The sequence below is a fragment of the Acanthopagrus latus genome, chromosome 7 (assembly GCF_904848185.1).
Source record: "Acanthopagrus latus isolate v.2019 chromosome 7, fAcaLat1.1, whole genome shotgun sequence".
In the NCBI taxonomy this organism is placed as follows: Eukaryota; Metazoa; Chordata; class Actinopteri; order Spariformes; family Sparidae; genus Acanthopagrus; species Acanthopagrus latus.
In genome coordinates, this window is record NC_051045.1 from 12,141,332 (window position 1) to 12,157,324 (window position 15,993).

At 42.7% G+C, this 15,993-nt stretch overlaps 1 protein-coding gene across 1 annotated transcript; it reads left to right on the plus strand.

The window, feature by feature from the left end:
* The first annotated feature begins 13,482 nt into the window (after window positions 1-13,482).
* Window positions 13,483-15,763, plus strand: bhlhe23 (basic helix-loop-helix family, member e23). The gene has a single exon (XM_037105198.1). The coding sequence runs from the start codon at window positions 14,219-14,221 to the stop codon at window positions 14,900-14,902; it is 684 nt and encodes a 227-aa protein (XP_036961093.1). The 5' UTR covers window positions 13,483-14,218; the 3' UTR covers window positions 14,903-15,763.
* The last annotated feature ends 230 nt before the right edge of the window (window positions 15,764-15,993 follow it).

Below are 15,993 nucleotides of genomic sequence, written 5' to 3' on the forward strand. Positions count from 1 at the left end.
CCCTCCGCTCCAGCCTGAAGCCCTGCACAGGAGCACTTAAAAGCATTTTAACAAGAGAGTCACTTCATTAAATATGGACTTCCTGTCCGCAAAAACCCTAGAAGGAAAACTCTGGGTGACTTTTCACATTGATAAATATGGGAGAAGAGCGTGGGGGTGGAGGGGGGGACATGCATGGGAGACAGAGGCGGAAACAGAAACTATTGTGCAGAAAGACAAAGGGAGAGAAATATAGCAGAGCTGGGGAAAAAATGGATAAGCGCGGCGAGATAACAGAAGCAGCGAGCTGGAAATTGGCGAGGACCTTTAAGATCTCCTGAAAAATTTTGAGCACGCACACACACAGACACACCAGGTCAGTTTTGCATTCGTAGCGTGTCCCTTTGTGTGTTTTTGCGTATTGTTATCTGTATTCGAAAGCCCTGACAGAAAACAAATGTCATAAAACATTCCAGAGACAGAGAAGACGTAAGAAGAAGAAGAAGAAGAACTAGAGGACGATAAAGACGCTGTGGGAAGAAAATGAGTTCAGCTCAATAACATTCAAAATTCGGAGCCCTGAAATCTGATTGGCACCAAACAGTTTTGAGAAATCTGAAGTTATGTAAAACGCTCAAATCTGATGTCTGATAGCTTCCTCTGTATTTCTGAAGCCTTTGCAAGAACGGCTCTGACTGCTTTAGTTCGGCACACTGTTGGATTATAAATAAATCATTTTGTTATGAACGGTTGCGTTCGTGTTAAACCTTAGCTATGCTAAAAGAGAATATGTCTCTCAAGATGAGTCAAAAGATATGAGCTCGAGTCAGAAGTCAAGTCTTAGAGTCCATGTTGCATCTAAAGTCTCCGTGTGGATCAGATTTTCGGGGGAATTTCTAGAAATTTCACTGCCTTTGAGTTAAACGGTTTAAGTAACTGATGAAAAGATACAGCAACCACATGTGGATTTTGGCCTTTAAACGGACTCTGTGGTACCTCTGCATTGTGCTGAAAGCTGAATGTTAGTCACTCCAACCTACTGACTATATAAACAGAAACTCCACTCTCGAATATCAGTGCTTCATCTAAAACACCTATAAGTCACAAGCCGGAAATATTTCTTCCAAACACAAAACATCATTCTAAACCACCCAATATAGCCCTTTTCTTCCGAAACTCCCTAACCTCCCTCTCATCCACACCACACTTGGCACATTTCTTCCAGGAACTTGACCATACAAGGATTCTGAACAGGTGAGGACTGTTTTGATTTGCTTGTAGAATTTAACCTGAGGAGCGCAAAGCCCTGAGGATACACACTCCGGTACAGTAGGTGTCAGAGGTTCTCTTTTTTTAAATATGATGTGATTGTGCGTCTCTGGCAGTAACACCAAAACCACTTGGCATAACACTACCGTTTAATCACCAAACACGTCAGCCACCTGCCGGCTGGAGCACTAAAGTGGCTGAGATGGACGGTGGACAGGTGGTCGTGGCGCTTGTCCCGCTAATCTAAATCACATACTGCAAGAAGATTGGCGAAGCTCTGAATGTTTAAAGGCCGGGATATACGTCTCTGATCTGCTGCTCCATTATGAGTCGTCCAGACCTCTCTGATGGTCTGGCACAGGTCTGTTCACTGTCCCCGGAGTCCAAACTGAAAATCAAATTTTAATTTCCCTAAGGGGGATTAATAAAGTGTGTCTTCGACTTCAGAATTCCGTTTTTATACACCACATATTTGGTCTTGAGGTCTGCTCCTGCTCTCAGTGCTTTTAAATCAGGCGTAAGGCTTTTCGGTTCTGTCCCTGTCTCTTATTAAATCAAATATTGAACTATTTATTCTTACCTTGCACTGCTGCTTTATCTGTTTACTTTAGCTTATTATTATCTTCTGTTTATTTTACTCTTTCAAATCCTCTTTGATTCTGCCTTTTCCATTTTGTCTTTTTCATATTGCCTTGTTTTCCTCCTCTTGATGCATTTTATGTCTTATATAAAGCACTCTGAATTTCCTCGTTGTTGAAAGGTCTCATACAAATAAACCTGCTTTGCCTTGTCTTGCAATGGCTGCATATCTGTTGACGTCGTTGCAAACTGAACAGAGCTTTCTTCTATTTCTCATCTCCTGCACACAGAAGTGCCTTCTCTTCCTGTTCTTGGGTGCAAGTGTGTTTGTGTCCTATCTTCATGGTCGAAATCTTCCCCAACATTTCAACAGCGTCCCTCCAGAGACTGTTCCCGATAAAGGGGCCTCTAATCACTTTTGCGCGGGATAAGGACTGGGCTGGATTTTTCGTGATGGTCAGGATGTTGTTACTGAGTACACTGAGGGCTTAGAAACAAAAAAAGTTCTTCACAGTCCGAGCACCCATCACTTTTAATTACTGTGGTCATCACAACTTTTGTATACCCGTAAAATTCACCGACACTCTAATGTCCCTCTTCGAACTTCTTAGCTGTAACCCCTGCTGTCGGGAAAAACCTTACCGCTTCTATGGAGTTGTGACATTTATAATCTTCATTAAAGGACACTGAAAAACAAATATTATATAAAGTGTATGGGTTTTTTTTTTGTTTTTTTTTAACGACAGACACAATTACATTATTACAAAAGCCAAGGTGATTTTGAATGAGGTTCAGCACACTGGCAAAGAGTCTACCGCCAAGTGCTGAGAAAGAATGAAAGGAAGAAATCTTTTGCACACATCATTTCTGAGTTCAATATGCACCAGCACTGACAAAGGCTTCTCCCGCCTACACGGCTTTTATGTTACCAAACTAACTGTCACCAGTTGAAATGGAAGCATTACAACCTCACTGCAACATCGTGAAGGAATTGGTCGTTCTTGCGACTTGGCGTCACTACAGTTTCGGAGTGCAATTAACTTTTACTTAACTGTATACAGGCATTTGTCATCAAAAAAACCACAGGGTTGAACATCAAGCAAGCAAAACAATGCAAGATGTGGAGAGCCAGTGAATATTACTGACTCGTCCCACAGGAGGAAGGCCAGCTGGGCCTTTTATGTTGAGAAGCTCTCACCATCGACTCAAAGCCAGTCAGAGATTTTCTCTTGCCTTTGTCTCTTGCCTCCTTCTCAGTCACTTTCACTTCTTAGCTTCCTCTGTCAGTGTCCTCTTCAGCCTCTACACCCATTGCGTCACATCTTCCTGCCGGCTTTCTCTGTTCGGGGCCGTGAAAGCCCTCTTCCTCCCAGCGGTTCACTGTTCCTGTGCTAACGGTGTGAACAATCACCCACTGACGTGACCTCACAGACCAGGCAGAGTCAGCTAACTGCACAGCTAACTGGGATAACGGGGGCAAAAGTTATCAGCAGTTAGAGGTTACTTGAGCAACAAGTTAACTTTCTATCCTTCAGGAAACTCAGTAAATCCCAGAGGGGATGAAGGTGAAAGGAGTGTATCTTGGACTTCAGTCATTCAGATCAACAGTAAGAGAGTGCACCCACCAGCAGAGTCAGTTGGTCAGTCGAACAGCAACAGCGTATTTTCCATCGAGTAAAGTGGTTCATTGCTGTTCTTTGCCCTTATTTCAATGAAATATACTCTCCAGTTCTGGTGTAACAGATGGTAGCAGCAGCTACCTTAACCTCTTGAGGAGTCACCATTGTCGGTTTCAAACGAACAGTCGCTTCTCCTGGCTGGTTGCCACATCCAGGCCGTACCTGTGGCTGCAGCAATAGCTTTACTCACAAGGACGCTGAATAATTCGACTGCTGTGTGTTCAGCAACAAGAGCCATAGCTTGAAGACTTGAAGCAAAGCAAGATGGATCTCATAGGGTTGAGGTGGTGTGTGCCATTGTGCTGTAAAATGTTGTTCACTTCTGACGCTCACCCAAGCTACGTAATGCAAAAACAGGCATACCATCTCTTATCATTACAGGACAGTGTACCATTTAAGTGATTCTGAAGAAGTTATTTGAATGAAAATGCCTCACTTGTGTACTGTTTAGCTTGGTTAAGCAATGCAGGTGGTGACTGGGATTTCAATCCTCTCCTGTCAACACTCAACAATGCTTCTGTATGAGCTCCCTGCTGAGACTGATACATGCCCGTGCACTTGACTGGACCAGAATTGCCTTGGTTGTTGCCGATACCAGATCTTGTACAGACTCGCTGCCCACAAGGTTAAACTGCACCTTGCACATATGCCATACTGAGGAGACCTCTTGGAGGGTTCACAACTCACCAAATTTGTTCACGTACCAGTGCCAGGCACAATTATAACTGGAGAAAAGGTTAAACATGTAAGCTTTACATAGCGTACAGCTCAAAGTGATACTTCCAGCCTGATATGGGGTTGCATGAGGTACTTATCCCTAGTCAGTGTGTTACTGTACCTGCAGTAGATGGCGTTCAGCTCTCCCACTGGTGAGGCAGCTCACTGTACTGCGAAACTGTACCAACAGACAAGATTTAACGGATGTTGCATGGTTGCGCAAGAAAGTGTTCAAAACATAGGGAACACTTGAACGGATGCATATTTTTTCTTCTCAACGCAGGAGAAGAACCAATGGTCATCTGCTGCAGGTAAAACATATGTTCATTTTAAGATAACATATTATCATTTTAAAGAAGGCCGATGGAAAGTTAGATGAAGGTTCTTGGTTTGTTTTTGTTATTTGTTCATATTTTAAAGTTCCTAACTTCTTCAACCACTTACAAGAATGCTGCAATGCCATTTTGCCGTGAAGCCCCTATGTTTTGCACACAACAAAATCCCATTAGCTTCCCCTACGCTCTTGTGGCCAGAGAGGCGCATCACGCCTTACACTCGAAACCTGAAATGCCCGAAAGGTTAACATATTTAGAGGCTCAAACCCAGCCAAGGCACACTGAGGAAACATAACACTTTAAACGTCCAACCTGAGGTCCAGTATAGTCAGTTAAAGTGAACCTCTCACCAAAATGCGACCTAGGGTCTGTGAATGTACCTGAATCAAACGTTTGTTTAAAAGCATAATTACGATGAAAGCATACACTTTTAGGATTGACCGTATTGACGCTCCTAAAGCTTAATTCCATATAAATGCACGGATGATTCATTGTTTTGTCATTAGTGAAAAACAATATTGACCTTGAAGTTGAAAAAGGAGCCTCATATAAGAAACAATACTGAAATCAAAAGCCTGAAAAGTCACGTGAGATATCGCGTGTATAGCTGTTGCCGGAAGACAGTAGCGGTCCACCTTAACTCTCCTCCATGTTACGTCGCAGTCGGAGATTCACGACTGGCAGGACGGAAGCGAGCGGAAAAACAACTGGTAATGTGAGTTGTTCAAAAACATTCTTTTTAGTAAACTCTGTGCACACAATGTTCGCAATGCTCCTGTTCATGTGTAGAGACCCTGGTGATACTACGAGCAAAGTTTCATGTTGTGTCGAGCCTCCATAGTGTTTTAAAAATGGCGATTTTGATGGTAACATAGTATTGCCCCTAGCATTTCACTGAAAATGAATTTGACCTGAAAACAAAAATATGGTCAATCTTAAAAGTGGTGCTTTCGTCGTAATTATGCTTTTAAACCAACGTTTGACTTACGTACATAAACAAAAATACCACAAGTTGCATTTTGGTGAGAGTTTCACTTTAAGCTTGGGGATTTGTTGTTAAAGGCTGCCTGGCACGTGTGCTGAGCTGCTCCGCTACTCATGACGTATGCAGGAACATGAGACCAAAGGGCCACGCTTCGTTTTTCAGGAAATCATATTAAGCCCAGAATGGCTTTCAATAAAGCTGGGATGTGGATATTGTGGTCATGGAGGCAAGTAGACGCCACTGATCGGTCATAATACTGGTCATAAACACATCAGAGCCGTTCGGCAGCTGAGACCACACAGCTCCCCTGTGAATTGGTTTGAACGGTTGTGGTACTCACTTAAACATCTACTGTTGACTTAAGACATTAAGGGCTGCGGCACCTTTAAGGGGGCGAAAGGGACTCCAAAGTGGGTCAGAGTAAAAATATCTTCAACAATTATTCATGGTACCCCGCCTATCTCTACCATACCTCCACCCTGTGAAAAATCTGCATTGCACTGCAGTGAGGGAAGACAAAATGGAGAGGACGAGATAAGAAGTGAGGGGGAGATATGGATTTGAGAGGTTTTGGGGTAAAAAAAAAAGAGCAAAGAAAGAGTAAGGAGTGGGCATATTGTTTACTTATTTTGGCTTGCCTTGTGATGAAGCGTGGGTGCAACGTGCAATGCACAAAGTACATTGTGCAATGTGTGCCGTGCAAACACTTCCTTTCATGCTTGATGCTAAATTTTTCCAACATTTGCTCCGCCGTCGTCAGCAAGCCTCCCACCAAACACCAACACTGTACCCACCATCGCAAAATGACTGCCAAGACTCGCTGAATTAAACATTTACCACGCCGATCCACATCTATCTCATGTAACTTTCTGTCTCTTCTCAGAGGAAAGCAAAAGGCTTTGGATTGGTGAGGGGGGGGAAGCTTCACACACACAAAAAAAGCAGACTTTGTGAAGTCTCCCTGATTGGACAGGTAGAGCGTGTGCCGTCCTGTGATTTGTGACAGCGGTGGGATTTTTGGAGACTTCGGGTTGGGCGCTAAAGGTTGAATGAGCGCGAGGCTTTGGTTTGTTTCGTTCTTTTGTGGGCGCCTGTGTGAAAAGCGTCATGATTGGAGCGGTGGATAAAAAATCAAGGGCTGTGATTGGTCGCGAGGAAAAAACTAGATTCCAGTGCAGCAGAAGGGTGTCATGGCTGCCAGGTCCCTGTAGGTCTGCACTGTAAATCCACACATTAATGAGAGCCGGCAGGGAGAGATCAAAGGAGCCTGTTCCATCTTTACTCAGAGCTGCACTTTGATGTGTGTGTGTGTGTGTGTGTGTGTGTGTGTGTGTGTGTGTGTGTGTGAGAGAGAGAGAGAGAGAGAGAGAGAGAGAGAGAGAGACAGAGAATGTGTGAGAAAAGGGGTGAAAGTCAGACAGAGAGAGAAGCTGAAAATTAGGATATGAGAGAGAGCCCGGAGAGATAATCCTCATGAGTGGATCCTGCTGGGTCTTGATATACAACATATTAGCATCAAGACCTGGTGCAACTTTGAATCTCAACACACTAGAAGAATGTGCTTTGCCCTCACTAAATGCTCTCCCCCTCCATACTCCGCGGGACAAACATCACAATAAACTCTCTGAGGTTGATACAGCACATCCGCGCTGGGTGCCTTGCGACGACACGCGCCTGCCATGCATTTATTCATGCACACGGTTGTGTACGGGCGCACACGCATTGTTCCTGTCAAACATGACAGCGCCGCCATATTCTCAGCGATAGAAAATACTTTCCTGCCCCATGGTGGTCCCCTTCTGCCACTGCAAAAGCGTTCAGCTCGCCTCTCATGCGCACACGGTCACAGCCAAAATGTGCCATGCCACCATTGTATGGCAGCTGACTGAGCCTGCAGTTGCCATGGCGACACGGAGCTGAGGCACAGGGCTTTAAAAGCATCATGTATTATTAGTCGGTGTGTTGACACTTTGGCGTTTTCTTTCATTCTGTCTGAATCAGAAGCTTTTAGCGCTCAGTCCTCCTGGAGAAAGGTGACGACTGTGCAGTGCCCTCAAATGAACACTAGGGGATGTGACCACAATGGACTGAGGGCTAAATTGTGTCATTAATACCTGAACTGGTTACTTCTTCTCACTGTAAATCAATAGTTTCAGTTATTTAGTTTAAAAAAATCAAATAGTGTAGACAGTGAAGCTTTATTTTCTGCTGCTACTTGTTAATGAGCAGTACAAAAAATAGGTTAAAATGAATATTGCATTTACTGAATGGAATGAATGTGACTAGATGGAAAAAGAAAGTACCTCATCTAGTACTGATTTTTTTTTTCTGATATACATACAGTTACATTATTTTAGTTGGCAATTATATTTTTTGTTTGGCAACTTATGGGCTTTTCTGCCATCTGCTGGTCAAAGTATTGTACATTATCCTGTGCACTCAATAGCAAATCCTCAAATGGGGACATCTTTTTGAAATGACTAGTTTTGTCTGCATCACTTTTTTCATATTTAGTTGAAAACTATCAAAAGAGATTAAATGGATATATATGTAACTTTGTGTAATTTCCCCCATCATAATCATCTACTCTGACCTCATATGATCCCCTCATCACTTTGCTTAAAATCACAAATATTGAACACCATTTGAAAGTTCAAGGGTGTCACCTTTTCAAAACAAAGTGGCACCCATGAGGTCATTACATGGAAAACAGAATTGTCACTGCAGTGGTCTCTATGGGTTAAAACTTTATTTAGCCAAGACTCACACAAAACTAATGACCTGCTATAATTCAGACATAAAAACCTTTATCATCTTCTCTGTCTATGATCACATGCTCAGTGAGTTTGCTTGTTGAGGTCAAAGGTCTGAGATTGTATACTGTGAAAAGGGGCAGATGGTTAACACTTTTTAGTAGTAGATTTACCAGGAGGTCGTGTAAAGTATTGGGTAAGTACTGAGTAAAGTTAATGCAAAGAGATTTGGTTATATATTTATGGGAATTAAGTTAACAGTATAGAGTTTTTAACATAATATTACGCTATTTTGAATTATTGCATTATAAAGACATGTTTTTAGCAGGTAATGTGGTCTTATGTTTTTAAAGATCTCCTGAGTTATGCAAGGCACATTTATTGATGTTGCACAATTCAGACACAAGGCACCTCAAAGTGTTTTACAAGCGCATAAAATTACATTGAAAGACATTAAAATAAATCAGGACGACATCAAGAAACAAAACATTAAAAGTTGAAAATGTAAAAATGAGCTAAAATTGAATAGATTGAAAAGAGACAAGACAATAAAAGTTAAAGTGCAGGTAAGGATATTGTTCAACACCTTAAAATTGCTTTTACAAAAGTCAATGGCAAACAAAAAAGCCTTCAGCCTGGATTTATAGAGGTGAGAGTTGGAGTGGACGTGCACTTCTCTGGGGAGTTTTCTCCACATATGTGGAGCATAATAACTGAATGCTGCTTGTCCATGTTCAGTTTTGACTCTAGGGGCCGAAAGCAGACCTGTACCTGATGACCTCAGAGGTCTGGATGGTTCATAACATAGCAGTAGATCAGAAATATACTTTCTTCTTAACCCATAATGACCCTTCAACTGCCTCTGAAAAAAGTGTAGTGTGTGTTCTTTCTTTTGAAATGTGCGTAGTTGCACTGTTGATAAGAGATTGGTAAGTAGAAATGGTAGTTTCCAATGACCTGTAAAGTGAAACCTGTCCAGATGATACATAACATTTTCCAAATGCTAAATGAAGATAAGGAAGGTACCACAAAGAGTCACATTGGGCTGGGAAATATATATGACATATATCACTATCATGATACGAAACAGTATATTCTCTTAGACCTCTGTACACCATGATATCATGATAGGGCGTAAGTGTTGTCTTGTGCTAGTTTTAAAGGCTGTATTAAAGGAGAACTTCGGTCAATTTAAACATGCAGCTTCATTGTTCAAGCTACCCCTGACCAGTACCACAGACACAAACACATTTGGTCCAACCATTACAGGGCTCCGTGAACGGAGAGTTAGCATTGACAGCTAACAGCATGGAGTCAGAACTTTACACTGTGTTTTAAGCATCTTAACATGCTCCAAATCTCACCCCAAAAGTTATGCAACATCAGCAGACACCTATCAACACGGCACTGTAGTGTGTATGACTCAAAAAATAAAAAAGTAGTTAAAACAGTGTGTTTGTGCAAGGAACTACATACCGGCTTGTTGACATCCATGTTCTCTGGTAGCTAGACCAAACTAGTCAATCCGTCGAGCGTGCACTTACTCCCTCACTGGCAGAGACAGAAACTTGAATTTTGCAGCATTTTTGTTTTTCTGATCATAATGTACATGTCCATGTTACAGCCTGTCATGAGCCATGAGCCTTACAGTAGCCTGTTAAGCCTGTTAAGCGCACGCTCGATGGATATACTAGTTTGCTGTTGGGGGGGATTTCAAATTATGGAGATATATATCATGCATTGCGATATAGCCTAAAATATCGCAATATTATTTTAAGGCCATATCGCCCAGCCCTAGTGTGTAGCATCACCTTGAAATGGTATTTACAAATGACATTGCTGCATTTATGTTGTGCAACGGCAATGTTGATATGCTGACACATAAAATATGAGACCACACAACTTGGTCCTATCTGCAAACAGCAAACATCTTTAGGATAGGATGAGGGAAACAAATACTAAATACTCAGTAACAACCCAATCATTGTGTTTTAGCTTAATGCCCATGTAATCATTGTCCAATTTTGCATTGATTTCAATTTGTAGTTAGCCAATGCTTTTCAGTAATTCCTAGTAATTCTACACTTTACAAGCAGGTTTAATGAACTGTAGTTTTGACCTGCACCTTTCCAAACTGCAGGCAATCTTGTTTCTGTGCTGTGTCATTTTCTACTGTTTCCTTTGGCGTAATTGGCCTTTTTCACTGTGACATTTTGTCATGGCACAGTAAAGCACAGGTGTCAATAAAAACACTAATGAGGGTCGACAGCCATTTAACTGTTCGTTTTGATTGTGTTGTATTGTGCGCGCTGTCACTCCGTCATGAATTGCCGGAACACTTGAATACAACAGAGCCATTGTCGATGATGTTAGTAACACCTGAATCAAAATGTCTGCAGAGAAAAGGACCAATTGACTTTTTAATGGAGCGAAACTTGTATTTTATGTGATTATTACCAGCTGAGAAAAACATTTGTTTTAATGTCAAAAGCTGAATTAATGTCACATGCTTTTGTTTTATGTTCTTTTGGGGTTTTGGAAAAATTCAACCTGCCTGTTTTTTTTTGTTTTTTGTTTTGTTTTTGTTTTTGTTTTTATTGATTGCTCCTGTATGAGTGCATTCATCTTTCAGTTGGATATTTGATCCAACATTTTTCATGTTCTCGCATGGTGTTTTTCTGCTGTCTGGTTCACTGCTACACTGCAGCACTGGCGAACACACAACGGCAGACAAATCAGATTAGATCAATTCAAATTTTACTGATGATTACAACCAATTTCGTCAATCAAAACATTTGATTGTAATTGATGTGTAAATCTGTCCTGTTCAGGTCAGGAGATGCCAGAGATAAACAGTTTAGACAATAATTGATTTAAATCCAATAATGAGTCATTATGAGCTCAAAATTTGATTAGTAGCGTGTGTCAGTTTTAATAAAACTCAGGTATCATCACAATGTTATTAGCTTTTAAAGGGGATTTGAGGAAACCTGTACAGCTCCATGTAAAAGAGAGAAAAAAGTTCATGTTTACAGAGAAGACCAGTGATCACAAATAGACTACACTGAATAAAAGAAACTCATTGAGATACTAACACAATTCCTCAGATACATTTTATACAAAATAATCGAATAACAACTTTTTCTTCTTCAACAGATCAGTGTAAAAACAACCTTCATGAATCACACTGTGCAGAGTTCATTCTGAGGGTCAGACATCCAAGTGAAGGTACAATAAGCAAAACACATTCTATTTTTAATGGAAGAGTGGGGGCATAACACTGAATGCTCAATATTACAAACTTCTGAACAAAACAAAAATCCCTTTCGTGAACAGTAGTTGTGTTTACATGGACCTCTCATGGTTCACTAATAATTCAATAAAAATGAATCATGTAACCACCTCGATCAGATGGGATGGATCCAATCTGAATTGATCTGAGTGTATTTTCAATCAGACTGAGAGGAGTTCAACAGGAAGATTCTAGATCCTAATAATGATGTAATTAATTGATTTTTTCTCTCTGATTGGAGCAAACATATTATTTTCTGCACATGGCCCCCCTCATGTGGGGCTGACATTAGGTGAGGAACAGAAACATCGGCAGCAAAACAAACAGCTTTTCTGTCAGGGATCCTAAGAGATGGTCTGAAGGCTCAAAATGTTACACAAGTGTTTGAAAGGATGATCAAACCCAAATCCAAGTTTACCATTCGTTCTGAGCTATAAAGGTCCTCCTATGATGATCTGGGGCATATTTATGGCAGATTAGACACTGAACATTGTCTTTGCATGTCAAGATATTCTGATTCAAGGGTGCCCAACGGTTTTCTTTTTTAGTGCCCAAACTGAAACTTAACAGTGGGTCTGGAGCCAAATCAAGCACCTGTTGCACTGCATTGTTGAAGTGGCAACAGACAGCGTTTCCAAGTGGTATTACTGTCGGTGCGGCTGGTGTAAGCACAACCAGATTGTTTCCGTTTTCCTCAGAGTCACAGATGACAGCAGCACCTGACAAAATGTGAGTTTATTGAATCATTTACAGAAAGTTAACCTAACAAAACAGTATAGTGATTGCAAAGTCAAAAGGGGACCAGATGGTTTTCATTGTCCTACATCCATCACAATGTGCAGAGCTCAGATTATGAAACATTATTGATAATTTGGGATCTTCCATGTTTAAAGAGCATTTTGCGGGCCAAACTGAACCTTATTGTTGGCGAACTTTCATCTACAGGTCCCACTTTGGGCAGCCCAGCTCTAATTTATTGCTCTGGGCCACATAAAGGCACATCCCACTGGATCACTCCATGTAAACAGTTATTGGAGCCGTTCCATTGAAATTAATAAAATACTGTCTACTGTCACCAGATGAATCTGTAATATTTATGCCGCCTCTCTTTCCCCAGCAGGTGGCACAAGAGCACAGAGCAGTGAGCTCACAGTGTAACGCTTCATGTTGGACACTGAGCGGCAGTCTCAGCCTAACTTTTAACTTTCGTACTGAGGACACCTGTTTCTTTGCCTCTGGAGACCTTTTATTTGGGGGGGGGGGATTTACTGTCACACCTACCTGTGTGCTGTTCTGGGTTGTCTTAACTCTGATTTGGATTCTTACAGAAACATTTACAGAGTCAACACCCTGTGGCTTGTGGTATCGCTTCAGCTGTGTGTTCAGCTGTGAGTTTAATGACGTTTGTTTAACATGTTTGTTTGTTTTTTTTCTATCCCCCGTGGCATCTTTATATTTGACTGTAACGTGACTATGAATTACAGGCACACAATAACGTCTTTATGAAAAAGCAGCTTATTCAGGCCGGATCTGTTTTATGGGTTCTGTCTTTGTATCGCTGATTCAGCTGCCTGCAGCGTCTGAGCATCTGGTGCCGGTTCTGACTCTGCTGGCGTGCGAGGTGAAAGGTGTTCAGGAGGAGATTCCTCTGCGAGCTGTGTGATTGTGGGATTTGTCCAGAGAAGGATGCACGAAGGAAGCTACGCCGCCAAGGACGTGTGTCCCAGTCACAGCTGGGTGACACTGCATTGATCCAAAGACAGGAAGACAGAAAGGAACCGAAAGGTCACAAGTTCAAACCTCCCTCTGACCTCTCATGTGTTTCTGATCTAGACAGGTGAGTGTGTTTCTCTCCTCCCCACCCCCGCCTACCTGTCTGATGCTGTTTGCACTGACTAGCTCCGTGCATCCTCTCAGGTGATTCAAATGCCTCGAAATAGGTGATCAAAAATACCCAGATGTGACGGTGGACAACGCGCGCGTGTCAGCTCGCGCTTCAATTATCACGTTGCGGTCGAAATTGGGAGCAGGCTCACTCTCCTTCCCGAGTTAATTAAAACGCCCCCCTGATTGGACGAGCCCGGATAATCCCCGGCGGGGGCCCTCGTGCTCCTACTAACTTGCGAGCAGGGGCAGAGCGCGAGTCACAATCTGCCCAAGGCGAGGGAGGGCGAGGAGAAATACGCGCCAGAGGAGGAAAAAAAAAAAAAAACGAGCGCACGAAACGAAAGGGGGGTACATGAGCGCTCCGATCTCTGCGAGCACAATTAGACAGAAGTGTCTGGTGGACGTGGGCTATGCGCGCAACAAGGGGGAGCGCAGTGTACAGAGGAGGTGAACGCGTGTAGAGGCTCAGCTTCAGACTCACACAGCCTCCTTTTCTTGAAGAGTCACTGCGCTGACAGAGGAAAAAGGAGTGAGGGAAGAGAGGGACTCCCTAGAAAACAGCAACAACTCTCGGAGACAGCAACGTGAGTACAGCCTCCAGTTTTCCACCAAAAAAAAAAACAAAAAAAAACCCCAAAACAAAACAGAAAAACAAAACAAAACAAAAGATAGGATAGAGAGGAGCACAAAAGCGGAAGAGTAGACTTTTCCTGGTCAGAGAGATCTGCTCTGGAAGAGAGAAAATGAATGTCAGCGAAGAGAACCTGCTCAAGTCCATCAGCAACGACGCGCTCCTCGACCTGACGCAGCGCTACGGCCAGTCAGCCTTCGGGTTCGGAGCTGGCCATGGTGCTGGAAGCCCCGGACGCTTCCCGCTCACGCCGGCCACCGACTTCCTCTCCGGCCAGACCGCCAAGTCCAACGAGAGCGGCGGGGAGCACACGAGCGACGACGAGGACGGCTTCGACTCTCTGGAGTCCCGGAAGCGGGGCTCGTCGTTTGGGGACGACAAGCCCGGGGGCCCGCTCGCCAAGAAGTCCAAGGAGCAGCGCTCCCTGCGGCTCAGCATCAACGCCCGGGAGAGGCGGAGGATGCATGACCTGAACGACGCGCTGGACGGCCTGCGCTCTGTTATCCCCTACGCCCACAGCCCCTCGGTGAGAAAACTCTCCAAAATAGCCACCCTCCTCCTGGCCAAGAACTACATCCTCATGCAGGCTCAGGCTCTGGAGGAGATGAGGCGGCTGGTGGCGTATCTGAACCAGGGACAGACCATAACTTCACCCATCCCCACCGCCCTGGCGCCCTTTGGACAGGCTGCCGTCTACCCGTTCTCGGGCTCCGCACTCGCCACCTGTGCCGAGAAGTGCACTACTTACTCCGGGACACCGTCGACTCTCTTCAAACACTGCAACGACAAGCCTTGATTCGGTTTCCATCACTCTCTCCTGAACTTTTACCTTGACTGCAACCCCATGTCGGCCTCTCTCTCTCTCTTTCTCTCTCTCTCTTTCTCTCTCTCTTTCTCTCCCACTCTAGTTATTTTTAAATCATTCTGTGGAAAATTTAAAAAAAAAACCGAGTTTAGTCTGATGCATAATCTTAAAGTAAGGTTAAGTGATTATACTGCAATGTTTCATCCAGATCTGACGTAGAAAATGAACTTGTTCAGGCCTTTTCTTATGAGATGAAGTCAAAAAAAACCTGTCACTTTTTTTTTTTTTTTTTTTAAATCTATCTTAATTTACATTTATTTGTTCTCGCTCGTACTTTGAAGACACTGCAGGCCATGTCCAAATTATTAGTTTGGGTTATATTTTTTTGTTTTTTATATATATAAGTTATTAGCTCTTATTTGTGATCTATGCAACATTTAAGAAGAAGAAAAAGGGAAATGGCGAGAAAATGCGAAGTAATCTCGACTTTTGTTTTGTAGTTTTAAATCTGAACAGACTTTGGAGGGAGAAACGAGACGCTGGCTGACACATTTTACGGAAACTGCTGTGTTGACGAGTTTGTTTTGTTATTGCATTGACTTGTTAAGTTACTGCACATCTCACATGATTGTATTGTACAACTGTGGAACAAACAAAAAAAAAAAAAAAAAAGAAGAAGAAGAAAGAAAGAAATCACTTGCTCCAAGCCCGGCTATTCTCACTGGTTATGTAACTGCAGCCTATACATTGAAGAAGCGTTTCTTTTTTTTGTTGTTGATGTTTGTGTTGCAACATGGGTTTCATATATTGTTTATATGTCTTTATAATTAAAAACACATATCTATGCTTGGACCCGGTTTGTTTCATTTCAACGAGAACGACATTTGAGCGACACGTGAAACGTTCAGGCGCAGCCACAGTTATGTCATTTTAGGCTTTTTGAATTAATTATTTGTCATGATAATATTGTGACTATTAGATATTCGAGTTTCAGATTCACGGAAAAGCGGTCTAAGCTTAGGGATTTGATTTGGAGAGGGGGGGGGAAGAAGCGTACATGTGTGAAAATGGACCGTCAGTTG